The following is a 27,005-nucleotide window of genomic DNA, read 5'->3' as shown; positions in this document are numbered from 1 at the left end:
GAGCCTGATGTGAATGTGTCATGGGGCCTGAGATTTCTATCTTCCTGAGTCGTCTGACTGCAAAACCTGTACAGTTACTTCCACCTTGGCCCCCAGAAGACATGGAAGTGTAACCGAAGGGAGAATGTTGAGAGTTTTTCTTCCTTGATCCGTTTTTTTACATCCCTGCCTCTGCATATGCAGGTGAAGCAAACTTGCCTTTGCTAGCACTGTCCACATGGTGCAGCGGCCCAGTCTTGGTGCTCCTACCCTCCTGGGGTCTCTTTATGGAAGAATTTAAAGGGAATAGGTTAAGATTGCCATCAAGTGGCAGCTCTTGGTAGTGGATGGGAGGATACCGGCCACCAGGGCTGACCCACTCCACACACATTCTCCTCCAGTTATTTAGCTCCTTTATGAAAAATTATAAAACTTGGGTGATTTTTGTCTGAGGAATTAACTGTGTTATTTTGGAGAGGGGGGCAGGCAGAGGGAGTTTAGAATATCTCTAAATTGTGAATCCTCAAAGAAAGCACCCACGTGAACCCAGACTGCGAGTTCCAGGGTGGACTGAAACTAAAGGCAGGCCTCTTTGCAGTGGGCCAAGCTCAGGGCCCTGGAGCTGTGAATGCAGGAGACCTCGAGCCTTACTGGAGAGAGATGGTGGGCATTCATTCCCCTGCCAGGTCTGGGCCAGGAGGCCAGAGCCTTCCAGCTCTGCTCATGGAAATTGTCAGGGAGGAACACGCTGTCACCCTGAAAGGATGGGCCCGCCACTCCACCAAGGTGAAAAGAACTAACAAACCCTATTTGGCCATTCTCTTTGGCTCCTGTTGTTTCCCAGTTCTGAACATGGAGTAATCATTTCTTTCTCAGAGGTGATATTTTTAGGATTAATGAGATGGTTTATTTAAAGTCTTTAGTACCTGGCAGAAAATAAGCATTCAAGGGTAATTGTTATTTGAAGTTCTAGATATATATTACCTAACTACTTCCCATAAAGGCTGTAGCTGTGTCATAAAACAGCATCCTTATGGGACCGCATTAAACTGGGTTTGCTCTGTTTCTGGGACTTGGGGAGCAGAAGCTCGGACTGAGCTTGAAGGAAGTGATTCCTGTTTAGTTTCCCCCAGCAGGTCTGTCCTCAATGATGTTGGCAAAACCTGCCCTATAGGGAGAACAGCAGTGATGTTTGTGTAGGTGGGGTGCCACTACATTCTGTAGTTTCTGAGGAGCCTGGGAGAAGGCTTTCTGAGCTGGCCCACGGGAGGGGAAAGAAGATGGATCCGTGCCAGCTACCGGGGTGGGAGAGGGAGATCTGAGGCTTGGCTGAAGGAAAAGTGCCCATGGAGTACAGAAGTGTGGCGATGAAGCTTTGGGTTTGGGTCAAGGAAAGACAATTCTTAGGGCTTATATATTTTCATCAGCTTTTCAGAATTGATAGAGGCTATGTTATATTACCATTCACATGGGAAACTGTTGAGTCATTAAACCAGAATCCCTGGATTCCAGCTATTTAAAGCAATACTCGCACCAAAAAAAAGAGAAATAGACATGTCGGATTATAATTCTAGTTGCACCAATAACTGGGTATCATGGTGAGCAGTTATCTCTTTATTCACTGGTTTCCTCCTTATGTAAAAGAAGGCACTTGGCACATTCTTGTCCCCTTGGGTTTGGTTTTAGTGAGGAAATGTGTCTTCCTTGACCACTGTTTCTCTGTCGTCCCCCATCCTCATCTTCCAGCTCCACCTGCACACAGGGCTGCAGCATGATACCTTCCCTCTGGAGGTTTCCTGTGCATGTAGGAACTGAGGCTGAGTGTGGGTGTACACCTCTTTGTGCCTGTAACCTTGAGAGTAACAAAATGTGAGTGTAAAGCAGAATCATTTCAGGTGGCACTTTGTTCATGATTCTTAGTTGGTGATTACAGACCTTTCACTCTCAAGCTATATCAGGATCACCTGAAACCATTTATGATCTCAATCACCTTTTGGGGTAATTGTGTTGCAAACAAAGGGCAAGTTTTTCTACAGTTTGTAGTTTCCTGAATAAGCTTATGGCCTTTAAATGTTCCAACAACCTCTGTTCCCTTCTCCGCTCTTCTGAAAGCTAGACTGATTACACCAAGAACCATCTGCTGCAAAGTTGAAGGGGATTTGTCAGCTTTTGCTCCATTTGCCCCACCTCTCCCTTTTACCATGCTTCCCTAAAGTAAGTCGCTGGGGTCTGACTTGCCCTGTTGGGTCTAAGCTCCTAGCAGAGAGGACAGGAGAGAGGCAAGAGAGACTGTTGCTGCCTGCAGATTTGGCAGCAAGGTCTTAAGATTAAATGCACACAAATCTCTAGGTCAGCACTATCCAGTGGATTGCGAACTTTAAAATTCAAATTAATAAGGAGTTAAATGTTTAGAAAACATAATGTGAAGGTTACTGAGTGTTAGGTTTATGAACGTTCAAATTTTATTTCACCTGAAAATTTGAAAGTTATTTCTCAAGAATTTCTAATTTTGATCAGTAAATTCCGAGAGATTAGTTTATTATAAATTGGATGGGTTACTCCTAGGCAAATACTTGTAAACACAGAGATAATTCTTGGAAACATTTTTCTCTCCAGGAAGAAAAGGGGTACCTTTGAATGTTTGGTAAGTTGTAGAATGGGGCCTTTGAGGTAGAGTGCTTCAGGCTTATAAAGGCCTGAAGTGGCCTAAAGCAGCAACTTACTCTTTCAGCAGCTTTATTAGGCCTCAGATATTTTCTTTAGGTGTGGGCTAGGTTTTGAGGATTATTACGATAAGCAAGGCTAAATCCTTTTGGTTATGGAACATGACATGTCAACGTTTGCTTGTCACTGTGGGTATTGTATTGAAGTAGCACCTGCGGAGCAGGTGGTGGGTGTCACTGAAGGCTTATCAGAAAGAGGAACAGGAGCTTTCTAGGCAGAGAGAGGAGAGAATATTCTAAAAGAGGGAACAGCATGTGCAGAGGCACTGAAGTTTGAGAGTTCAAGTAATGAAGAGAATGAATGTGTCATTTACCATACATGCAGAACCCAAGCCAGCTACCCTAATGCCTTTATGGACTGTCTGTCTTAGGGCATAGTCGGCTTTGAAAACCAAAGCACTGGTAGTCTATTGCATGGCTCAGGAAGCTAACATAGATTTTTTTTTTAAATAGATACAGAATTTAAACCAGTAAAAGAAGCAACAAATAATTAAACTGTGTTGAAATCCTTGTTCACAAATCTTTGTTTCTCTGATTAATTTCTTAGTATTACTTTCTAGAAATGAAACACTGAATTTCAAATTAGCAGTTTATGGGAGTGTAGGTTTTGTCAGAAGCAGGGATTTGAAAAGGTGAACAACTACTCTTTAGTAGTGACCTGAGTCAGTGCTTCATTTCAGTACTTTTGGAACATTCCAGGTGGGGGGACCCAAAAAACCCCTTGAAGTACTGGCTTCCCCCTCTAGATGAGTATTCTAGGAACCCACCTGTATCTGTGTACCAGCTGGTGTTGTTGTGAGAGGCTGTGTTCAACTTCAGTGAAATTTTTTTGAAGTGTTTGCCCACTTCATGATGGGTGATTTACAAGCGCACCTCCCCATCCGCACCTCACTGAGTGTTCAGCAGTTTTTACCTAAAAAACGGCATGGTCCCCATCCCCCACCTTCCATTCACCCAGTCTTGCCCCAAGTAACTTTATTTTTTTGCCCCATGAGAGAAGTCCTCAAAGGGAAGTGTTTTGCCAATGTGGAAGAGGTGAAACAAAAAATGGTGGAAGCACTAAAAGGCATCAAAATCAACATGTTCAAAAACTGTTTTGCACAGTGGAAAAAAATATCTCAGTAGGTATATTGCATCACATGGAGAGTAAGTACTTTGAAGATAACTGAAGCTTAAACATGTAAGAATAAGTACACAACATTTTATAAATAAATTCCAAGAATTTTTGGGTCCCCTCTCATAGTCTTCCACTACTTACTATTCTTCAGTTGGTAAAATGTCTATGTTGAGATTCTGATTGAGTTTTACTCTATGCTGTTTTGCCTCATGCTTTCAGAATAACCTCATCATTGACGATCTTTTTTAACTTGGCATTATTTCTGTGTTTACCATTTCAAATGTATTACCTGAATCATTTTAAAATATGTTAAAGGCTAAAATATAATTTATCTTAGTTTTCTTTTCATAATCAAATGGCTAAAAGAATACATTGAACAAAAAGTCTGGGTAGTTCACTTGCACCAAAGTTTATTAAGGCATTCTCTATAGGTAGCACTTACTATGTACTACTAACCTTTTACATATATAATTAGCCTTCATTAAACCAACCATGGTTGTCCATATGTCTATTTAACACACGAGGAAACTGAGGCACACAGTGCTTTTTGGTGATTCTCTTTAAAATCAGACAGTTGATGAGTAAAACTTGGATTAGAACCAGGCAGTCTGTGTTGTGTGGTGTGTGCTGTAAACCACTAAGGTTGATAGTGCTAGATGCTGAACAACTAAACCATTTTTTTTCCTTTAAAATTAAAAAAATCTGATGGAACAAGACAACCTGATTGTCTTTTCTGATAGCTTCCTAATTTGAATTTTCTGGTTTAACTGTAGTGCCATTTCATTGTATTAGTGACTAAACTATGTTTGTTTCACCAGCTAATACACAGTCACCCAGCCTAGATCTCCCTACTGTGTATTTGTAATTATTGGTATTATTTTATAATTGTCCAGTGTGACCTTGAAGTCAAGTTGGCTATAGAGCCAACCACATGAATTATACAGTTAGTTGAGCACTGTTGGTGCTTCAGGAATTACCAAGCCCTCTTGGAAAGAGTCCAAGCCAGACTCCGTGTGCACCTAATTCTGCTTGGTATGTTGCCAGTGTATTAACTTTCATTTAAATATCTAACAAGTAGTTTTTATTATTATTATGACAGCTGCTGTAAAGTACCCACATTTCAATAATATTTTAAAAGTCAAATATTAGCAGAGTGGATTACTTCTCTGCATTGGCTTTTTATCACAACCTAGGTAATGTGATCAATACTATGTAATGCAGCCCAAATTATAAATATCTCTATGAAAACATGACTAATGCAGTATGATCATTAAGATTCCCTTATTTCCTATATGAAATTCTCAAACTCTTAAAACCCTATGACCTTCTCTCACACAGGGAAATCCACCTGTACCCTACTCCTCCTTTGTAGTAAGCATTTTTGGGGAAAATTGTTAAAAGTTGCATACAACCCAAATGCTCAGGTGCAACCTTTGTGTGCAGTAACCTTTATAGGTAGCAGGAAATTGGAGTGTTTGGAGGCAGAGGTGAATGATAAGAAATGCTGCAGACTTGTCCAACTCTGTAAGGCTTGTCTTTCCTTTATGAGATGGGTCCTAGCTCTGAATATGCACTGACTTCCTTGATTTGATACATGAATTAAATAAGGTTTTAATGCTTATGAGGGAGCAGGTTCTTTAATTGGTCAACACAGGGTACTATCAGATATCCAGGTTTGATTAAGATGTGCAAATGATATACTCTCTCACATTTTATTTAAGTCCTCAATTGGGGTTTGCTCCAGTCATGTATTTTTCAAAGGCGAAGCGCAGTTGGTGGGCTGCTGGAGTTGAACCAACTCAGAGGTAATGAAGTGGTTATGCACATATAGGTAGGTTCATGATTCCAAAGCTCTCACCAGCAAAATATGTCCTCCAATGTCCTGGTGTTTAGCTGATAATTAGGTGGGATGGTGGCCATGTACCTGGCTGGCGGCGTAGCATGTCTTAGCATAGGATATCCTTTCTGAAATTCTGTTCTCTTCTGAAGTAGCAATGGGAGTGCCTTATTTTCCGGAGTCTTGAGTAATGGGAGATCTTAATATTTAAACATGTAGCAATTACAATGATTCATTGCTGATGCACAGGTGAAAATTGACATCTGCTTTGGAAACTTCGCCATTAACTTGTAAAATCAAGTATTTGCATACCGAAGAATTTCCAATAGTTTTACTCCTAGGTGTGTATCCCGGAGAAAGTCTAGTGCCTACTTTCCAGGGAACAAACAGAAGAATGTTTGCAGCATGGTTTGTGATGGCAAAAGACTGACAATGCGTCAGAACAAGAGAATCTAAATAAATTGTGGAATAGTCATACAATAGAGTATAATAAATAATAGTGAAAATGAATGGGCAAAGATTAAGCAAAATTGTGGATGGATCTTAGTAAACTAATATAGAGTTGGAAAAAAAAACAAGTCCTCTATGACTAAAAACAGTGTGATACGCTTTTTGTGAAGTTGATAGTCAAGCACAGTGAAATGATATACTATTTAGGTATACATATTTTTGCTGTAACTTAAAAAATAATGAAGTAGGAAGGGGGGAAGCACATAGGTAATGTTTTAGTAATTGTATTTGGTTGTGGGTTTGCAGATAGTCTCCCCCCCCCCTTTTTTTTTTTTAAGGACTTATTTATTTTTAGAGAGAGGAGAAGGGAGGGAGAAAGAGAGCCAAACATAACTGTGCAAGAGTAACATCGATTGGTTGCCTCTTGCTCGCTACTAACCCGAGACCTGGCCTGCAACCCAGGCATGTGCCCTGATTAGGAATTGAACCAGCAACTTTTTGGTTTGCAGAATGACATCCATCTTAATGAGCCACACCAGTCAGGGCTGCAGATATTCTTTATTAAAAATTAAGCAAAACTGGGGAGACTGAAATTGATAGTATTTGAGAAATCTTTAAGAATTGGGACTTGCACTGATCTTTGACCATTTAAGCTTAGCTGGTGGTACTCACATTAACTTGGGACAAAGAAAAAGTTCTTGCCAGTCTCACCCTTTATACCCTCTCCTTTTTTGCAGAATTTAAATACTGAGGATTATGTTTCTATTCTTAAACTGAACCTAGCTGTCAGTTTTATTGTGTGTCTCCCAGAGGGTGTTGTTAGTCTGTCTGGTACTGTTGATATATTTCCTCTTTGGTAAACCAGCATTTTATCTAAACAGTCCAAAACCCACTGACCTTCGTAGGCAAAGAGTTTTCCTGACTTAGCCGCTGATCGCAGGCCAGAGCTGGACACACTGAGCTACCAAAGCATCTATTTTAGGAAATACTGAGAGCCATCAGAGGTTGGTAATGGTTTTGGAAGTAAAAAAAACCTGGGGCCAGAATCCTGTTAGGTCTTACCTTTTTCATTTTAAATACCATGTTCCTGTTTTAGTTGATGGGAAGAGGAAGCAGCAGTGAAGTCAGGGGAAGTACTGCTGCTGGCTACAAACTCTTGCCTGAGGACCCTCTTGTCAGATGATTGGGGATAAGTTTCCATAGATGACTATCAAGCTTCATTTCTGTGCCCAGTTGTTAATGTCTTCTGGTTTTTACTTTCTTAACAACCGTTCCTCAGAATTACCTTACATCCAAAGATCTGCCTCTTTTCTCCTTTCCAGTTCTCTCTTTTGGGTGCATTTGATTAGCAAAGGCACCAAAAGACAGGTCCCAGAAGAAAGAAGAGGAAAAAAGCCAAATAGTCATCCCTTAAATGCCCTTTAATTGACTGTGTATGACTTACGCTACAATGGGACATCTGCCAAACAGTTGTTCAACATGATAGGAATATATTGGCACTGGAGAGAAGTAAATGAGGGTCTGCTCTTTGGCGCCTGCACTGGGTGTGGAAGGACAGGAGAGGGGTTTCCCAACTGTATGTACCACAGGGAATTGTATTGTAAGGCTCTTCCAGTATGTTACTTGTCCCTGCCCCCAAACACCACAGGATTCACAGATGCTCTTCAGTTTGTTAAGACTGTCTAAGGAACTGGTTCTGTGATCTTGTTTAAAAACCAAACGTACCTGTATATGCCTCAGTTTACTTACCTATAAAGTGGGAGATTGTATTAGATTGTCTGTAAATCTGATTTAAAAAACATTTATTGATGAGAGAGAGAGATTGCGATTGAGATTTGTCCCGCTTATTTATGCATTCACTGGTTGAGTCTTGTATGTGCCCCCGCCTTGAGATTGAACCTTCAGCCTTGGCGTATCGGGTTGATGCTCTAACCAACTGAGCTCCCTGACCAGGACTATAATTCTAATTTTAAAGTGGTGGATATTAAGTAGAGATTAGGGAAGACCATCACCTACATTCTGGTTGGTTGGTTGGTTGGTTGGTTTGGTTTTTTTAAGAAGTGAGGCACGTAGATATGCTCTGGTGATTTGTCAGCTAGAATCCCTGAGCAAAGCTGACATCCTCGGGGTTCTTTTTTTGTTTTTTGTTTTTGTTTTTTTGTTTTTTTGTTTTTTTTTTTGGTGAGGTCTAATAACAGCCTGCTTAAAGCCCGAAGGGGCTTATTCATTGGTTAAATAACAACAACAACAACAGGCTGAAAGTAACAGTAAGGGGCATTCTATTCCCAGTTCCCTTGGATGAATCTGTGAGGAAAATTCTTAATGCCATGTGGGTTCTTTGAGGGTGATGCACCATCTTTTTTCTCCTTTGGAAAAGCATAAAGAGGAAACTGTGGGATGGTGTTCAGAACATGTGTTTTGGACATTATAATTGCCAGCTGAAGTTCAAAAGCTTCAAAAGAATTGACTTTAAAAACCAAAAAGCTTATGACATATGAAAGGAGATGCAAACACCAGTTATCTGAGGGCAGGGAACTGGCCAGCCTTGTTGGATTCTTGCCTTTTTCACCCTTCTTGCAGCTGCCAGGCCACAGAGCCTGTTTTGTGCAAGATCCTCAAAAAAAAAAAAAAAAAAAAAGAGGGAAAACAGCTTCTATTTTATTAGATTAGATGAATTGATGTGCCTGGGGGAGGAGTGTCCATGTGTTGGGGTGGGGAGGGCAGCTGTGGCCCATGCGGTCCTCACATAAGTAATGAAGCACCCTCCTAGCTGGAGTTGGAGGGAGGGGGAGGGGGCTTGAGGAGGAGCATGTGGAAAGAGATTTCTGCAGTCTGTCTGGAGAGCTGCCCAGGTTTCCCAGCCAAAAAACAAATAAAAATAAATAAAAGGCAAGTGCTGAATGACACAGATTATGATATTAAAAAGAGATGCCATTGAAAATGTGCCATGGACCCCCACTGTCCATAGGGGTGGAGTGTGTGCAGGGAATGGGGAGGACAGTCTGACAGACGGAGCATAAAGAAGTGTGGACTGCCCCCGTCAAAGGTGCGGCTGGCAGGGGCCCCCCCATGTCAAAAATCCTAAAATGAGGATTTGTCTGCATTGCAGGTTGGGGGAATTGCAGGATGAAAAGCTAGTCGCTCTTCTCCTTTTTTTCATTGTAATTTATCAGGAGGGGGGAAAAAAGCCCTAGACCCCTCCTCTTGGGTGTTAGATTCCCTCCCTTGCACATAAATAACCTTCTCTCCTTGCCTCCCCCCTCCTCGTGCTGCTCGGCCATCCTATTGCCGCGCGGAATCTGCACTGCCGGAATCTGCACTGCCGCCTGCTTATTACGTACAGGGAGGATTGTTGACAAGTGCTCTGGAGCCTGCCTCTCCGAGCTCTTCCTTCCTCCCTCCCTCCCTCTGTCCTCCTTCCTCTCTGTCTCTCTGCAATGATCCGGCTCTGAGGATGGCTGCTCCACGGGTCTGTCAGGTGCAGTTTTTGGTGGCTTATCTTGAGGAACCTGGAATAGAAGGTCTGTTCCTATAAATAAAATAAAAACCAAATAGCTCTAGATTTGTTTCAGGCTGGTATGGCTTTTGTTGGAGAAATAGGCCTTTTGTGGGTTTCCCTGCTGGGGTCCTGATTAAATCCATTATGGATGGCAAGGTGCTATGTATATGAGTATGTAAAAAGTGTTACGATTTGCTTAATATTAACATTCTTTTACCTTTGATATCCTCCCTAGGGGCAATGGTGGCTCCTGCAAAGGCACTGTGGAAATTTACAAGAGAGAATTAATGTCGCTCTTAAAGCATTCAGCTCTGTTGACCATTTTGGCCAAATCTGCAGTTTTAGCCAGGCTTGTATGAATTGAGACATTTCTGTCCGGGGTCTGAATGCCATGTAGCTATGGCTGATCCCTTTATTTGATCACCAATGTATAATATCATTTCCCAGCATTTAAAAATCGATGTTTGCTCAAAGTTAATTAGTTCATCCTCACCATAGCTTTGGTTTCCTTTATAAACAGCGTGATGGGTTTTTCCCCCCTCTTCAGACTCTCTCTACATCTTCTTTCCTTGAAAGATGGAGGAAACTGAGGCATGTAAATAGATACTAAGTAATTCTAGGTTAGACCTTAAAGCTTTAAACTTCCAGTGCTCTGGATTCTTCGCCCATATTTTGTTCATTAACCCATGTTTGTATTAATAGATAAAAACACAAATGAATTGTAGGAGCCATTTGTTTTGGGTGCCTCAGATCTTTGCAGATTCTGTGGCCACATGCTTGGAGCTCTGCTTTCTGTTTTGCTTCCATTCGATTTCAGTGTGGGAAGGGAGGGTGCTCTGGGAGGCTGTAGGCCTCTTTGAATTTGTATGCTGTCAGCAGGTTTTTGTGGTTGTTGTTGTTGTTATATTTTTTTACTTTGAATAGCCCACTGAATTCTCCCTTAATAATCATCTAAAAAGTGGGTATACAGTTGATCGATCTGTATGTGAGGGAGGTGATGAGGGTGGAGGGCCACTCTGCTCTTGCCAGTCATGCTACAGACAAAATAACTCGGAACTTCTGTGGGGTCCATTGTTTTTGTCTTAGGGAATAAAGGCAGCCAGAGAGGTTTGGAGGTTAGGGTGTGACTGTTTACTTACCCATGTGTTATGTCAGCCAGGACAGAAAGTATTTCGAGTTGTGCCCATTTGTCATCGCAGACTAGTATATTAAACTAGTAACCTGATGGGATTTGTTGGTTTGTGTTAAAGCCAGCTTTGCTTAACTTTGTAGAGACTTGCTAATAATATTTGAGAGCCTGTTTCTTTGGGTAGCTTACATTTGTGTGGGTAAGTGTAAGGATGATGTGAAGCTTAAAAATTATATATACACACAAACACATTGTAATTACTTAAAGGTAGATTAGCAGGAGCTCTTGGAGACTATCACTACCTGAGAACATGCTGTGTATATAGACATCTTCTTTTGAGAAGTACTAATTCCATGATTTGTAAAATTGGATTTTGGCATGTCAACTTATCTAAACATAAAATATTGAACATGTTAGTCTCATTATCTAAGAGAATTTCTTGAAAGAGGCCCCCTGTTTACCTCTCCCATGCTCTGCAATGATGCCATTGTTCTGCAGCTCATTTTGCACCAACCCAGCATTGTATTTAATCACTTTTCTTCTGAATGTGGAAGGCAGTCTTCGGCCTCCGGGGTGTTCAGTACTGGCCCATCTGTACAGTGGAACCCTTTTACTTAGCGGATGGAAGCTTGAGTTACATTTCCTAGAGGACTCCAAGGATTCCTGCTTTTGATGGACAGTTATAACTGGGTTGCCTGATAGGCATGCACTGTACTGGTTTGCCAATATAAAATTAAAAAGGTGTTGGGATGGATGTGGACCTAGAGTTCTGGCCTGGGATAGAGGAGTTAATGATGACTGAATGCAAAAGTACAACTTCTCGTTATAGAGCAGTGTGGATGTTTATATTTTAATAGCCATTCAAGATACTATACCTCTCCTGATTGTTATAAAAATCACATTAAGACTGAAGAATGAGTGAAAAGGGAGTGTGTGGAGGTAGGAAGAGCTCTTCCCCCCAAAGAAGTAAGGGAGCTGTGCCCAAATGCACAGTATGTTTTGCTCACTGTTGTGACCATCAGAGTTTTAGTAGCTTTTTGGCTGGTCTAGAAGTGGTGCCTTTTTTATGGAATGAAGTTCAGCTGTGGCTTTTGCGTTGTTGTTTTCGAGCCTCCTCTCCGTGAGGAGTGTTTGCTCTCCCCTCGTGACTCCGGGTAATGACTTGTGAAGGAAAGATCTTTTGTCTTTTGATGTTCTTCATTCATTTGAGGTTTAGTCAGCTAGAATAGGGCTGTTTCTTAATAGTGGGGATCCGGTTGTCCTTCCTGTGTATAAATGTGATGTCTGTGGGCTTGTTCCTTTGTGCCTAAAGGTGAAGAAATGCCCTCTGGGCTCAAGGGTTCTGTCTATCTCTTCCTGCTTCACTCCCAAATTTAGCCATTTTCTTGACTCTGAAATAGGGGGGGAAAGGGAGAGGGGCCAGATGCTTTTCTTGCTTACCCAGTGGCTCAGCTTTTCCATGTTATTATCACTGTGTCAGGTTCTTATTTAACACTTTTTCTCAAAAAAAAATTGAGCATGTGACGGAGCCTTAGACTCCCCAAGAAGGTTTTGTAGAGAATGAAGTTCTAGTGGTTGTGAAGGGCTTCTGTGGTATTGATTCTACCTGCCTATTCCCTCCCTCCCTCCCATCCATCATTCCATCCACTTTCTGGGTGTTAAAGTAACAGAAACCCGTGTTGTTCCTGTATCTTGGGACTCTTGACCCATGGCTTCTTTTGGACTGCATTTTCTTGGTTGGAATGGGAAATCAGACAAAGGGAAGTCCTGGTCTGCCCAGGGGCCATTCTCCTCAGGGAAAGGGATAATTATTTTCCATAAGCCGAAGTATTCAACCTCTTCCATTTGTGCTTCGCTGACCATGAGTGTGCAGTGACATCATGCCTCATGATTGTCATTTGTTTTCAACCCTCTCTGCGGTTTGATATGGAGAGGATGTCTGTGGACCAGCCGGGGCTTGGCTTCACTGACATCTCTGCGCTCCTCACCCCTTTCCCTGGACCCTAGGATAGGTAGAAAAGCTTAGATGTTGACCTGAATGTGTACAGTTGGGTTTAAACTCCATATTCCTGTGGAACTTGAGAAGCTGGCCTGAGCCAGATTTCCTCTGGCATCGAAATGCAAAAAGCAAACAATCCAATTTTTCTCTCAAAACCTGAGTGAAAATAGGCTTTCTTTTTCACTAGTAATGGCAGCAAGCTATACATTTTGAATACCTCAGAGAGGGTTGTACCTCAACCAAGGGGGCTGCTTTTATAATTTTTCTCTCAACTCAGTGCTACAGTCACCCCATCCCCCAACACGTGCACCCGCGCGTGCACGCGTACACAGCTGCTGAAAATGAAAGCTCTCTTTGGATGCTTGACTGTTTAATATGTAATGTGATACCTTGTCTCACAGTGACAGGGTGACAGACGGGCACTGGCTCTATAATACTGAATTACCTTTTGTGCATCCCTTCTACAACAAAGCCAAATACATTGACTCTCCCTAATATGGTAATACGTCTGGTGTGCTCCAGATGTTTTGGAAGCTCAGGGACAGCTTCAAAGTCTCCTTGTTTTTCTCTTCTCTTTAACCCTTCTTTTGTGAAATAGAGGCATTAGATTTTCCTTCCGTTTTGTATTGTCACGAATGTATGGCTAATGGAAGGACTAGTGAAACAACTTTGTGTCTAAAACATAAAATTATAAAGACTGTACATATATCCAGGCCCTTTTTTGAGATATTTAGTAAAGAATTAACTTGTTTGTAAGCATGTGTGTTCTGAAATCTGTGGCTCTCCTCAGTTGCTTAGTTGAAGTTCCTTCAACTAAAGGAATCTTTGGCCTCATTTACGTTTCGATTTTCCAAACCCCCTTTACATTAGGCAAGAGGGAGATCATGTATCTCCACCCTCCGAGAACAGAAATTCTTATTCCCCTTTGCTGGGCTGTTGAAGAAAGGAGACGGTTTTAGTGTATAGCCTTCAGCTTTTTCATTTCTTGATAATTTGGAAGATGGGATGGAAAGCTCCTGAATTTCATGACAGGGTTCTGTTTTATCTGATTTCTTTAGGGTTCTTAGCTTGTGAGAACAAGCACTGCCACTGTGGTGGATGTGTGGTCTCCCTGTGACATGCTGCTCCTGTCAGCTGATGGTGACTAGCTAAGGTTACAGGAAGTCCCCAGGCAGCCTTTACTGCAGTGATTTGGAATTTTCAGCTCATATTTATTGCTTTTGTGAAAGACAATAGACGTGCTTTAATTTAAGTTCAACCTACTGAATATTAATAAAGGAGAGCAAATGCTAATGTGGGGAGACTGAATCTTTGGGCCATTGAATTTCCTCGGGTTTTACCTCCTCTCCTCAACAAAGGTTTGTGTAGGTTGGGGGCAGGGTTTGGAAAAATAAAACCAATTTGTATTTGAAGGAGGGAATGTCTTTTTCATCGTTTCTCATTGACTTAATAATATAAAAAATTGTTGGCAGGGCTTTGTTAGGGGAAGGAAAAGGCAGCACCCATTAGCTCATTGAATGTTATAATAATGGCTATTCTGCCCTGTGGCATCATATTCCATCCTGCTGACCTGGCTCTTCTGGATTGGGCAGGCAGTATGATTTGGATGAAAACATTCAAAACGAAAGGGGGTAGGCAGTGTACCGGAGCTGTGAAAACGGAGTGTGTGTGTGGAGGTGTGCAAAAAAGAAAAAGCCCAGAATTATCCAACCATGTAGACTAACTAAAAATAAATGTAAATTTTCTTTGTGCTGACATGTACAGGATGGGAGTACACAAATTGAAAAAGTCAGTCATATGCAGAACAAGTCAGTCTCACCCCTTATAAAGGCTAGGAAAAGCTGAGGTCCTTCAATTTGCATAACAGGCAATCAATTTCCTATGCATGAGCCCCATTTTTCTAATCTGGAAAGTCAGCAAGCCATGTCCCTTGTAGTGGAGGTAATCAGTCACTGCTAATCCGTGGAATGGGGGAAATTTTGGAGCTCTTTGGAGGGATTAGTGAAGGCTTCCAGACACTGGACTCACTACTTTTATTCCTTTTAATCTAGCTCAGTCCTTCTTTATAGTGTTTCAGAGCATCCTCATCTATTCTGCATCACATTGAGCTCACATAGAGTCCATTAAAATTCCCCATTTTTCATCTAGAATTTCATAATCCAGCTTCCCTGCTTTTGTGCTTGGACAGTTGGTTTTTTTGGAGGGAAGAAACATTATACTCCTCTACGTTGATGTCTCTTAGACATGAACACCTTTCCCAGCATGTTACTTTTTAAAAGTCTGTACTTGTCATTAGCTGGCTCTTACAGCTTTGTGATAAGTTTTATCAGCAACCTTATTTTCACTTCACAAATTATTGGCAAAAGGTGGAAGAATGCCATCTATATGGGAAGAATCCCATATAGAACTTTGGGACCTAGTGTATGATGATAGTTTGTGCAGTCATAATTGGTTTCCTGGTATTTCATTCACATTTTTCCAGAGCTTTCTAGTGTTTTAGGGCAACTAGGTCTGTTACTGATTTGAACCTTGCCCTCCCCTACAATAGTGGTTCCCAAAAGGTGATCCTGGGCTGCCGCTATCGGCGTCAGCACCATCTGGAAAGTTAGAATAGGATAGGCCGGGGTGGAGGCCTAGGGGCCAGTGTTCGAATGAGCCCTCCAAGGGACTCTGATTCATGCTCAACGCTGAGAATCACTACTACCATTTGCAACCATCTACTGAGATTATTCTTGTTAAAAGAACAAATGTATAGCTGTCATTGAATAGCTTAACTTTTCTTGCTAAATCACTCAGTCACTCGCTTGCTGCTTACTCACTCAGGAAATATTTAAGATCTTGTGATGTACCGTAGGGTACAGAAGGCTACAGCAGTGTTGCCCACTTCACCTAGCAGGGTGTAGTCCTTCCTTATTTCATCCTTGATCCAAATATACTTTCAATATAAGCGCCTCTTCTTCCTCCTCATTCATCTCCACCATCACCACTGGTTTTTGTATTTGTTTTTAGGCACATTGCAAATTCTAACTTTGCTCTTCTTGTGCTGGTATTGCAGGCTTGCTTGCTGGCTCTGTTGATTCATATTCATTGCCCTCCCCTATCACTTTTTCTTGCCCTGTGTAAGTACCACATATTACTAACTGGTACATTCATGTGTGTTTGTCAACCTATCTCCTTTCACTGGAGTTTAGATTTTGTTTAGTAAGCTTGTTTGTATCCCTGGCATATGGGAGGTATTAACAAAATGAATGGATCAATTTATATTCCCTCCCTCCCCCCTTTCCTGCTTTATTCTCCTTTATGTACTTACGTACTATTTAAAAATTGGGGCTCAACCAAGAGCACACATCTTTAAGATGCATATCAGCCTGCCTTTCTTATTAATTTTACACATGGTTCTGTAACCAGAATTTTTACTTTGAATTTTCCATTCTTTTCAAGTAGGGCAAGTCACCCATCGCCCCCTCCTGCTGCCTCCTTCCCTTTTCTTTATTCCTCCCTCCCTCCCTCCCTCCCTCCCTCCCTCCCTCCCTCCCTCCCTCCCTCCCTCCCTCCCTTTCTTCCTTCCTTCCTTCCTTCCTTCCTTCCTTCCTTCCCTTCTTTCTTCTTTCCTTCCTTCCTTCCTTCCTTCCTTCCTTCCTTCCATTATTTTGTCCCTGAGCCACTTTCCTAACTCTGTTAAGTATTACCTGTATCTTCATACTACTTGGTGGGCTAGCACCCTCCCCTGCACCCCCCACCGATGTGGCATTACCAAAGCGCTCTAATTTAGTGCTGATAGAGACATAATTTCAACCCACATACGTAGTTTTAGTTTTCTGGAGTGTCATTAAAAAAAAAATCTTAAAAAAGCGGATAAAATTAATTTTTATGTATTTGACTTACTATATCTAAAATATTTCAAGAATTAATATAAAATTATTAGTGAAATAGTTACATTGTTTTAAAATAATTAAAATTAAATAAAAATTTATTTCCTCATCCATGCTAGCCATGTTTCAAATGCTTACTGTAACAATGCATAGCACAGCTCTAGTGTTCGACATATTGGCCACCGTTCTACCCTTAGACTCATAGATTTCCACATAATGATGCCTTCTTTTTGCCTCACAGTGCAGACTTCCCACATTTTCTCTTTTGGAAATTGTATTTTCATTTCCATATTGTAGTCATTACTCCCCAAGCCACATGTCTCAGTGACAGCCATGGGATTTTATTGACCTCACTATATTAGATCTCCAACCTTATGTTATTACACATACTCTGAAATGATGTAAAAATAGATAACTGGGGAAATGCATGCACAGACAGGTCAGGTCCCAGGGTTTGGGTGCAGTGTCCAGTGTTCTTTCAGGAAATCTTAACCATCGTATTATTTGATAGAGCTAATGGGAACCACTCTTTCAACCACAACGGGAATTAAGTGCTTAAAAAATTGGTGGAAGAGTTGTAAGAAGAAAAATCAGGGGATCACCCTGCATATTTGGCTTTATTTAAAAGCCAACACATGGCTGTGAAAATACAGATACTGTGCTAGCATTCCTGCTGATGCCTCTGAGGCTGGTGACTGGACAGTGAAATTGGGGGCCAGTCTCTGTGGACACTTGGCGTTGGTACAAGCTTCCCATGGGAAGAACCTAAGTTGTATCCAGGGCCCTAGATACAAGAACATGTGAGTACTAGAAGACCCACTAGGGTTTTTATTGAACTGCTACCCATTAGTGTGGCCTTACTGCTTATTAAAATACTTCCATATCACATGGCATAACACTTCTCTAGGACCTTTTTCCAATGTGGTTACATGTCCTGGGCCTCCAAGACTCCCCCTTCTGATTGGTGCCATGTATGCAGTCATAGACAATCTATCCTTTGAGAAAATCAAAGGCAGGTACGGTGACTGTCTAGTATAATGGATTGCTATGAAGAGAAAGATGGGTAGTAGGATTTCTAGTTAATAACAAAGATATGGCAATAAAGTAATGATGCTTTTTTTTGTGTGTGGCAGGTACTGGTTCCTGAAGGCAATTCCAAAAAGGACTTCAGTATTTCTAGAGTAAATATTTAGCCCTTGAAAGATAACTAGTTTCAATTGGTAACACTTGAGATGCCTTTCTTCCTTTCCACTCCCCAGCCCTAAAAAGATGTTTATGTACTTTAAAAAAGAACCCTACAGTATATTATGATTAAAAATTTGTTTGAATTTCTTACTGTTTAAATTGTTTCTTTGTTAGGCATTCACTCCTGTAAAAGGTTCAAAGTAGAGGAGGTGTGACTTTTTTCCCCATTCAGAAGGGATATGTGCCTTTAAATTCTTTCTGTCCATCACTAGCCATTCTGTAGGGTTAACTGTGGTAAAGTGCTGCTTCCTGATGTCATGTATTTTAAGTGTTTGTCCCCTTTTCTCACCTGTAGGGCTCCTTGGTAATGGCCAGTCTAAGGGATTAGGACCAGCATCAGAACAGTCAGAGAATGAGAAGGATGATGCATCCCAAGTGTCCTCTACTAGCAACGATGTTAGTTCTTCAGATTTTGAAGAAGGGCCGTCGAGGAAAAGGTTAGTACCCAAGGCTGAAAGTATTGGTGCCTTAAACCAGGGACTGCAAAGTAGGTGCCAGTATTTGCCACATGGGAACAAACTTGGGCCCATTCACCCAGTCTCCTGATTTTTCATAGAGGAGTCATAGTTCTGCATTTTTATAATCAAATGTCCTGATTTCTAAATATTGTCCACTAATTACAACTAAAAATAACTATACAAAAAAATGGTATGGGCCAAACAAAACATGCTCCTGCCATTAAAACTGGCCGAAGAGTCACCAACTTATACTTCTTGTCTTAACTGTTTATTTTGATTGATTTTCATCAGTAGTATTTCATGAGTATATTAGATGGTATTTTGCCATTCCTGAGGAGAAATATTTCTAAGACTTGACAGAATTAAGGGTGGTGTTTCTGAAAAAAATTTCCCCTTTATCAGGAAAGCAAAATCCACTTGGTATTTAACCAGGTTAGTAGTTGTGGACTTGGTTCTTAAAACTTTTAATTTACCAGCAGTTGGTTTTTTTCTTTTTTAAGATTACGTTCTTAAAATAAACGTAGATGGTTTGATAAGGAAGTTGGCTATGGTAGTTAAGAGTTTGTGGTTTCATAGTCAAACAGTGGCAGTGACATTATATAATAATGCTTTTAATTGGGTGTTTTAAAAACCCTTTACTAGTTATCTGCCGTATTTCATATCTCGTGTTGTGCCGCGCGCCCCCCTCCCCGCCCCTTACAATTGTATTTCATTTTGTTTCTTTTCCGTTCTCATACTTGATGTTTTCCTGGATGACTAGGTTAATGACGTTTTCTTAGAATCTGTTAGTTAAGAGGTTGGGGAAAGGAAAAAAATTCCCCTGATCTGGTCTTTTTGTTTACTCTTTCTACATAATTATAGTTACTTTTTGGAAACTATCTAGCATGTTTGTATCTAATGAAGAACGGAGTGTGGTGGAAAATTAAGAGGAAAGGGCAAGATTAGCCATGTGGTGATAGATATTTGAAATCTGTAACAGAATTGTACTTTGGATCTGAAATTTGAGCTGCATTCTTTGTTACTAGTGTTTATTTTCTCCATCATGCAGTGTCTTTGTTTAAAAAGCCCCATGATAACAGAATCTATATTAAAACTTCCATCCTCATTTCTCTTAATCCTCAGCACTATGTCTTGGATGTCAGTAGATTTGCTGTAATGTTAAAACGGTTAGCAAGCATTATGTATGAAGTATCTCTGCCAGTGTACTGGGCTTTGTATGCTACTTTTTGTAAGAACGCTTTGGTTGAGTGTCACAGTGACAAGCCTATTATGTTTCTGATACTCTAACAAATATTCACTGTGCCCCAGTTGAAGAACTGCATCATCACAAGAGAGGGAGCTCAGGATGTGTTAAACCACATCGGTAAATATATTGGAATGTATAATATTATCCATGCCTCCTAATGTGGGTGGTTGATCATACATCTGGTATTACTGTTTATCTCTATTTGTGGAGCAAAATTCTGTGAATGTGTTTGGATTTGACAGCACCCAGTCCTTTAGCTGTGCTGTGTAAGCTGTTCGTCACCCTTGCCTCTGGTAAGATCCAGGCAGCGTAGGAATGTGATGATGAAGATCAGTAGGCATCATTCTCTTGGAAGGGGCCCTTTGTCCCTGGCTCCTAGCTCCTTTCTCAGATTGCCTTCTTCTTTGTATGGTACATTGGTATTGTGTGGCAGCTGTGTGCAAAGCAGACATTTAGCTTTACTTTAGTTCCCCAGGCCAGGGGAAAGAAACTTTGTTCACGGTGAACTTAAGGCAATTTCACCATTGCTAATCTGCTCTAATTATTAGTGTGCTAAATATCTTGTTTTCCTAATAAAAAACTAATAGCAGCATTTCATTTGGTAATGATCACACTCTACTAGTGAAATCCATCAGGGACATACTGTAGATTAAGAGTTGTCTGGTCAGGCTCATTTTAGGGCTGGTCTGTGGCAACCTGTGAAACAGGTAGAGGGCTGTGTATTTTATAAACAGGTAGCACAGTTAGGAAATATATTTCACAATGTTGCAGGGTACATAACAAGTACGAAATAATAACTTTAATACTTTCCTGCTCATTTGTATTATCCCTTATTGATAATTATCATGAATATTTAGCATAAATATCTTGGTATAAGTAAGCCCTGTCTCCTAAGGTAGAATGTGTGAACTGGAACTTGAGTTCTTGGGGCTTTGTTAGTGTACTGCAGTGATTGTCAACCTTTTTCATCTCATGGCACACATAAACTGATTACTAAAATTCTGCAGCACATGCAAAAATACATTTTTTACTGATCTGACAAAAAAATAAGTATAATTTTTATTTCACTCACACTGGACGGCTATTGTGTTGGCTGCTGTCATTTTTTAATTTGACAGTCTAAAGGAAAAGAAGTCAGTGTTTCTGACTTAATAGTCAGGTATCACATGTTTTAAAAATTCTTATGGTACATCAGTACACAGGCTGAAAAGTGGCAGTGTATTTTTCAGACTCAGTGTTCCTCTTTTCTTCATTGACTGAGCATGCTGTCTGCTGATGACAAGTCCAGAGTAACTATTTAAAGTGGTTATTTCAAAATGTTACTTCAAGTGTTGGGTAGATTGTTGACTAGATGCTACTTTTACCCTTGTGTCTAAAACTCCCAAAGCATCATATATACATGTTTTATGATCGACCGTTTGCATTCCCTGTTGTCATTTACATAATCATACATTGAGTTGTAAGACTCCAGGGTCATGCCCTGGCCAGGAGGCTCAGTTATCTGTAGCATCATTCCATACACCAAAAGTTTGTGGGTTCGATTCCTGGTCAGGGCACATACTTGGGTTACAGGTTCAGTTCCTGTTGGGGTGCATACAGTAGGCAACTGATCCATGTTTCTCTCTCACACTGGAGTTCCCTCCACCCCCACCTTTTTCTCTCAAATCAACATATCCTTTGGCAAGGATTAAAACAATAAAAAGAGTAAAGTCAAAAACAAAAATCCAGCATCATGATTTACATATTTGCTTTGGAAAAAGCAATCTCTACATTTTTGGAATGATATGAACTGCTGCTTTTTTGGTACAGTTAATTACTCTTTCTAGGTACATGTATTTAGGACCAGCAGTTAATATGATTTTTGTCTTGGTGGGGAGGGGAAAAGAAAGGATTTTATGTGTTTGGCTTCCTTAAGAAAAATTAAAGCCTGAGGTGTAGATTATGCCAGTCTTATTAGTTCAACCGTGCTCTGAGTTTTCAACCTATAAATTGAAGCAATTCCATTTTCCGATGCTTGTAAAATGTTTTTTTAAGTCTTTAGTTAGAACATCCCATGTGTTTACAAAGTGTTATTTTTCTACAGGAAACCCCTAAGCTGTGTTTTGCCCTAAGTACTTGATGCCATTGGTTTCAAATGAAGTTGGGGAGCTTTTGGGCACATAGAAAGCAGTAGAATCTAGAGTTTATAGAATTTATTTTTCTTTACTGAGGTAAAAATACAAGGTATCATTTTACTTAGCCATTAAAAGATAATCATCAAAAATGATTCTTCAGCCTTAGCTGGTGTGGCTCAGTGGATTGAGCACCAGCCTGCGAACCAAAGGGTCGCCGGTTCCATTCCCTCTGTAGGGCACATGCCTGGGTTGCAGGCCAGGTCTCCAACAGGGGGTGTGCGAGATGCAACCATGCATTGATGTTTCTCTCCCTCCCTTCTCCTCTCTAAAAAAACAAACAAACAAATACTTGTTTAAAAAAAACATTCTTCATAAAAGGAAAAGCCACCCTGTCACTAGAAGCTCTTGGATGGGCAAGGCTGCCCATTGGAGATCGGAAGGACTTGGTGCTGGAGTGAGTTCCTAGGTGTTAGTGTTCTTTTTCTTTTGATCATTGTGGTGAGTTTAAAATAATTTTTTAAATTATACAGTAATGTAGTTTTTACTGTTTAGAATGCAGACTATAGACTTTTAGCCTTTAATAGGCCTCTTCTGAATTTGACGGTGGCCATGCTTAGCTCCTTACCCTCCTTATTTACCCTCCTTACCCTCCTCCCCACCTTATATTGCCCATCCCATTACACTTGGTGGTAAAATAAGTATTTCCTGCAAAAAGTATTTGAGTGTTTTTGTAAATCAGAGTGGCCAGGTTGTCTGTCAGGTGTGTACTTACTGTGAGAAACTCTGGAATGGTTGATATGGGGATAAAGGTTATCTCTTTGGCTGATGGAAATGAAGGTGTTGTACAAAGAAGTTTGTGATGGTATATTTTTAGATCTAAGTCAATGGAAGAACAAAAATGCATGGTCCACAAAGGGGTCATTTGAATCAAGCACTCAAATACATTGCCACATTTACTGTGTATATTTTATTTTTGGGTTGGGTAGGTGGAGGGAATAGATAGGGAAAATGTAAAGACAGTGGTAGTTCTTAGGGACATGCCATGGGGACTTTGCATGGGGCACAGTGGTTAAGAGTATGGACTGGAGCTAGACTTGTGGCTCAAGTATCTGCTTGTTGAATGCTCTTGGGCAGGTTCTCTAAGATCCCTGGGCCTCAGTTTTCTTACTTGTACCAGGTCTGTGACAATAGTAACCACCTCATGGTGGTTTTGTATGCGCAACAAGTTTAATTCATGACGAGCACTCAAGTGTATGATGAATACTGTGTGCTAGATATTACTAGCTGTCATCAGCGTATGTGGCTCACGAATTGCTACATGTGAATATGCTCGTTCATTGGAGACTTTTCAAATGTGGTTTACTGGGATTTTGATTTATACAAATTGTGATTTCTATCTTTTCCTCATTGGCACCACTGTCAACAGCCATCTGTGGGCAGATGGAAAAGTGTGGGCGCATGTCCCTCTTTTGAAGGTTTTGAGTCACAGGAAGGATCTTTGCGGTTGTACAGCGTGAAATTTCCTTTGTAAAGCTTGGTGTGACCAGGTATTTGCTTGCATGGAAGCAGGCAGAAGTGAGAAGAGGTTAAAGTTTGAGGAGACAACGTGTTGGTGAGCAGGTTCCATCTTGGCTGTACGCAAGGTTAGTCATTGCTTAGCCTTGGGGGAAGCCCCTGTGTTGCCAGTACTTAATGCTGAGGTCTCTGACACACTTTCAGAAACAAACTCCAAGTAACAAGTGCAGACTGTGCCTCTGCAGAGACAAAACAGTTCCCTTCTGTTAAACAAAGACCTGCTGTATTTTAGTTAGGCCTTTGCTAGTGGAAGACTTACTGAGTTCAGAGATAGTCCTGTTCCGGTAGACTGGACTTAGAACGTGAATTGTTGTAAGGGTTGGGGTGCCGTGACTTTGTGCAGTTTAGTTTCTGGACGTGAGTACATTTTGAAGATGATGAGAATTCTCGTAGGCTTTTAACTGGGTTCCCAGCACCCCCTGCCCCAGGAGAAGTGCCAGTGTAAATGTTTTCCTTATTATTTCTGTTCTGAATTAGTTTGTTGATATAAAATACTTTCATGTGCTCAAGTTTGAAAAGAAAGATAGTTCCATTATATAGGATTCTTGCTTGGCAGCATGCACTGTTAGAAATTGAAGTTATTCAATGTGAACATCCTTAAGAATTTTAAGAGCCTAAATAGTTTTTAATTTCTCATTAACAAATGCATCGGTCATGTAGTTTAACATTAAATGAATATGCTGTTATTGCCAAAATTCAAAACAAAACAAACAATATACAGCTCAGATATATTTCTTGTAACTTTGGATTTAGGTTTAGATACCTTGAGTCACCACACTATTGCAGATTATTTTGTTGTCAACACTTTGAAGGGTATCTTGCAAAGTGGGGATTAGTGCTGTTATAATTTTAAATTGTAGAATTACCTTGACTGAAATATATCCTTTGCTTAAAGAAATAAGAAGAGAGCGAAATTGGGGAATGGAATAATATGTGGCACCTTTAATAACCACATACACTAATTGTATAATTAAATAGAAAGACAGATGTGTTCAGCCCACTTGCTCTTTTTAGTTATCTAAATAGTTGTCGTTTCTCATGTTGTACTTTCCTTTTTATAGATCAAAATGTCTTTCTGGGATTGTTTTCCTTTTGCTTTTACCTGAAGGACGTTAACATTCTAATATAGGGTGACTGGGATTGGATGGATCTTTTAGCTTTTGAATGTTAGAAAAGGTCTTTCCATGTCTCACCCTTATTTAAAGAAAGTATTTTTATTTTATGAGAATTGTAGTTGTAAAGAAAGGCTTCACTCCACTGTCTCCTGGTTTGCATTGTTTTTGACAGGAAGTCTATTGTCATTCTTTCCAAGAAGTGTCATTCTCTCCAGTCTACTAAATATTTTCTTTTATTCTGTCATGCGGTGTTCCTTGGTGTAGTTTTTTGGGGTTTTTTTTTTTTTAATGTTTCTTGTGTTTTGAGTTCATTGTGTTTATAGATTTCATCAGTCTTTGAATGTTTGGAGCCAGTCTTTCTGCAAATATTTTTTTGTGTGTTCCTCTTTCCTCCTCTAGGAATTTTAGGTGCACGTGTACTTGGCTTGTTGACAATTACCCCACAGTTCATCGATGCTCTGTTTATTTTATTCTGGTCTTTTTGTTTTTTTTTCTTGTGTTTCATTTTAAGTAGTTTCTACCCCAGATCTGTGGACTTTTTAATGTAAAAAGATTGTTGTTTCCATCTTATAATTTAGATTTTGATCTTTATATTATTTTGGGCACCTTTCCTGGTATGTTAATATGTTTTGGCCTGCTCTGCTTTCTTGAACATAGGGAATATGGTTATAATAGATGCTTTAATATGTTTGTCTACTAATTCTGTCATCTGTGTCATTTATGGTTCAATTTAATTTGGATTGATGTTCCTCCTCAATATGGTGTTTTTTTTTCCTTTTTTCTATTTTGCTTGTTTGGTAATTTCTTATTGGATGTCTGGCATTCTAAATTTTCTTTATAGGGTGCTGGATATTATTTGTATTTCTCCACCTGTTGTTGAGCATTGCCGTAGGGTGTGATTGTGTTAGTAGAAAGCAGTTTGATCCTTCTGGGTCTTGGTTTCCAGCTTTGTTAAGTAGGGCCAGGACAGTGTTTAATGTAGGATTAAGTTTTTCCCACTACTGAGGTGGGACTCAAATGAGGACTGTTGGCAGATTCCAGGGTTATCAACATGACTTTGTCCTCTCTGGTAGTCTGCCTGATTGATTCTGTTCAATATTTGGCCTCCCCAAACTCTCAACTCCTCCTCAACTTGGATTCCTCTCGACTCTACTTGAATTTCTCTTCCTTGTGCAGTGGCCTGGAAATTCTCAAGGCAGTCAGCTGAGCATTCATTTACTCAATGCCCCATGAGTCATGATGTTTCCTGTTTTGGCCAGTTCGGTACAGGCACTGTTCCTAGCCCTGTGTGGCATTCAGGGACTGTTCCTTTTCCTTCTTGTCCTACTCTCCCTTAGGTAGTTTTCCTCAAATACATGTGCTCACTAGTACTGAGCAAGTACGTGAGGACCATTGGCAGATTCCAGGGTTATCAACATGACTTTCTCCTCTCTGGTAGTCTGCCTGATCGATTCTGTTCAATAATTGGCCTCCCCAAACTCTCAACTCCTCCTCAACTTGGATTCCTCTCGACGCTGCTTGAATTTCTCTTCCTTGTGCAGTGGCCTGGAAATTCTCAAGGCAGTCAGCTGAGCATTCGTTTGTTTCCTGTCTCTTGGGATTACAGTGATGTCAGTTGTCTTGTGTGGATTTTCAGTTCTTTCAGGCTGGAAGTAAACCTTGTCTCTTTGACTCTGTCTTAGCTAGAAGCAAATGTTCTCACCTGTTACTTGAATGCTGAATGGAGGAGAGCAAAGCACACCACCAGGAAATGCACTACAGTGGTCTCCCCTTCGGCCCTTATATGTACTTTCAGCTACTCGGTCAACTGTGGTCCAGATATTAAATGGAAAATTCCAGAAACAAACCATTCATAATTTTTACATTGTGCCATTCTGAGTAGTGTGATAGAATCTCGTGCTGTCTTTCTTCATGCTGCCCGGAATATGACTCATCCCTTTGTTCAGCCTATTCACACTATATTAATACCCACCTGTCAGTCACTTACTAGCCTTCTGGGCTCTTGTACCGACTGTGGTGGTATCGGGGCGCTTGTGTTCAAGGAACCATTATTTACTTAACGATGGCCCCAAAGTTCGAGTAGTGACAGTGGCAATTGGCGTATGCCAAAGAGAAGCCGTAAGGTGTCTCCTTAAGTGAAAAGGTTTGTTTGTATGTATGTATATGAAAAAAGATAGTATATATAGGGTTCAGTACTGTGGTTTCAGACATCCACTGACTATATCCCCTGAAGATAAGGAGGGACTGCTGTGCCATGTTTGCACTTTATCATAGTCATAGTCATAACCTTTTCATTTAATTTTGTTAGTAAAAGAGAAAACTGAATTGCGTTAAGTAAATCCCACCTATAAATAGAAAAATCTCACTCTACAAGAGAGCATGTGACTGTTTGAGATCCTTGAGACTCTGAGGTAGAACTTCTAGAAACTCTGTCTTTAAAAGAACGGTTTCTTAGTAACACACTGTGCTACTAAATCTTACCTCAATTTTCATGAAACATCTGGAAGATTTTATCATGCCTATTTTATAGCTGAGTTAGCAGATGTTCAATATGCCTTCCTAATGATGTGTTTCTTAAAAGTAGCAAAGTCAGTATTTGAATCCTAGTCTTCATATCTACAATGCTGGACTTGTCCATTATACCATG

General features: G+C 40.5%; 1 protein-coding gene across 3 annotated transcripts in view; it reads left to right on the top strand.

The window, feature by feature from the left end:
* The window catches only part of JARID2 (jumonji and AT-rich interaction domain containing 2), a 245,285-nt gene that overhangs the window by 128,740 nt on the left and 89,540 nt on the right, over positions 1 to 27,005 (top strand). The window contains exons 1-2 of one of the 3 annotated variants that reach the window (XM_054591875.1): positions 9,528 to 9,627; positions 18,146 to 18,287. The exons of 1 other annotated variant lie outside the window; for it this stretch is intronic. In XM_054591875.1, the coding sequence (XP_054447850.1) occupies positions 9,561 to 9,627; positions 18,146 to 18,287 (209 nt within the window). In that variant the 5' untranslated portion in view covers positions 9,528 to 9,560. Of the gene's footprint in view, positions 1 to 9,527; positions 9,628 to 18,145; positions 18,288 to 27,005 lie in introns of those variants that run through there. One more of the 3 variants, XM_054591874.1, reaches the window with a different exon arrangement.

The sequence above is a fragment of the Pteronotus mesoamericanus genome, unplaced genomic scaffold (genome assembly GCF_021234165.1).
Source record: "Pteronotus mesoamericanus isolate MK-2021 breed Mesoamerican mustached bat unplaced genomic scaffold, CSHL_Meso_final scaffold_31, whole genome shotgun sequence".
NCBI lineage: Eukaryota > Metazoa > Chordata > Mammalia > Chiroptera > Mormoopidae > Pteronotus > Pteronotus mesoamericanus.
Note: the sequence above shows the minus strand (reverse complement) of the source record. Positions and strands in the feature narration are given on the sequence as shown.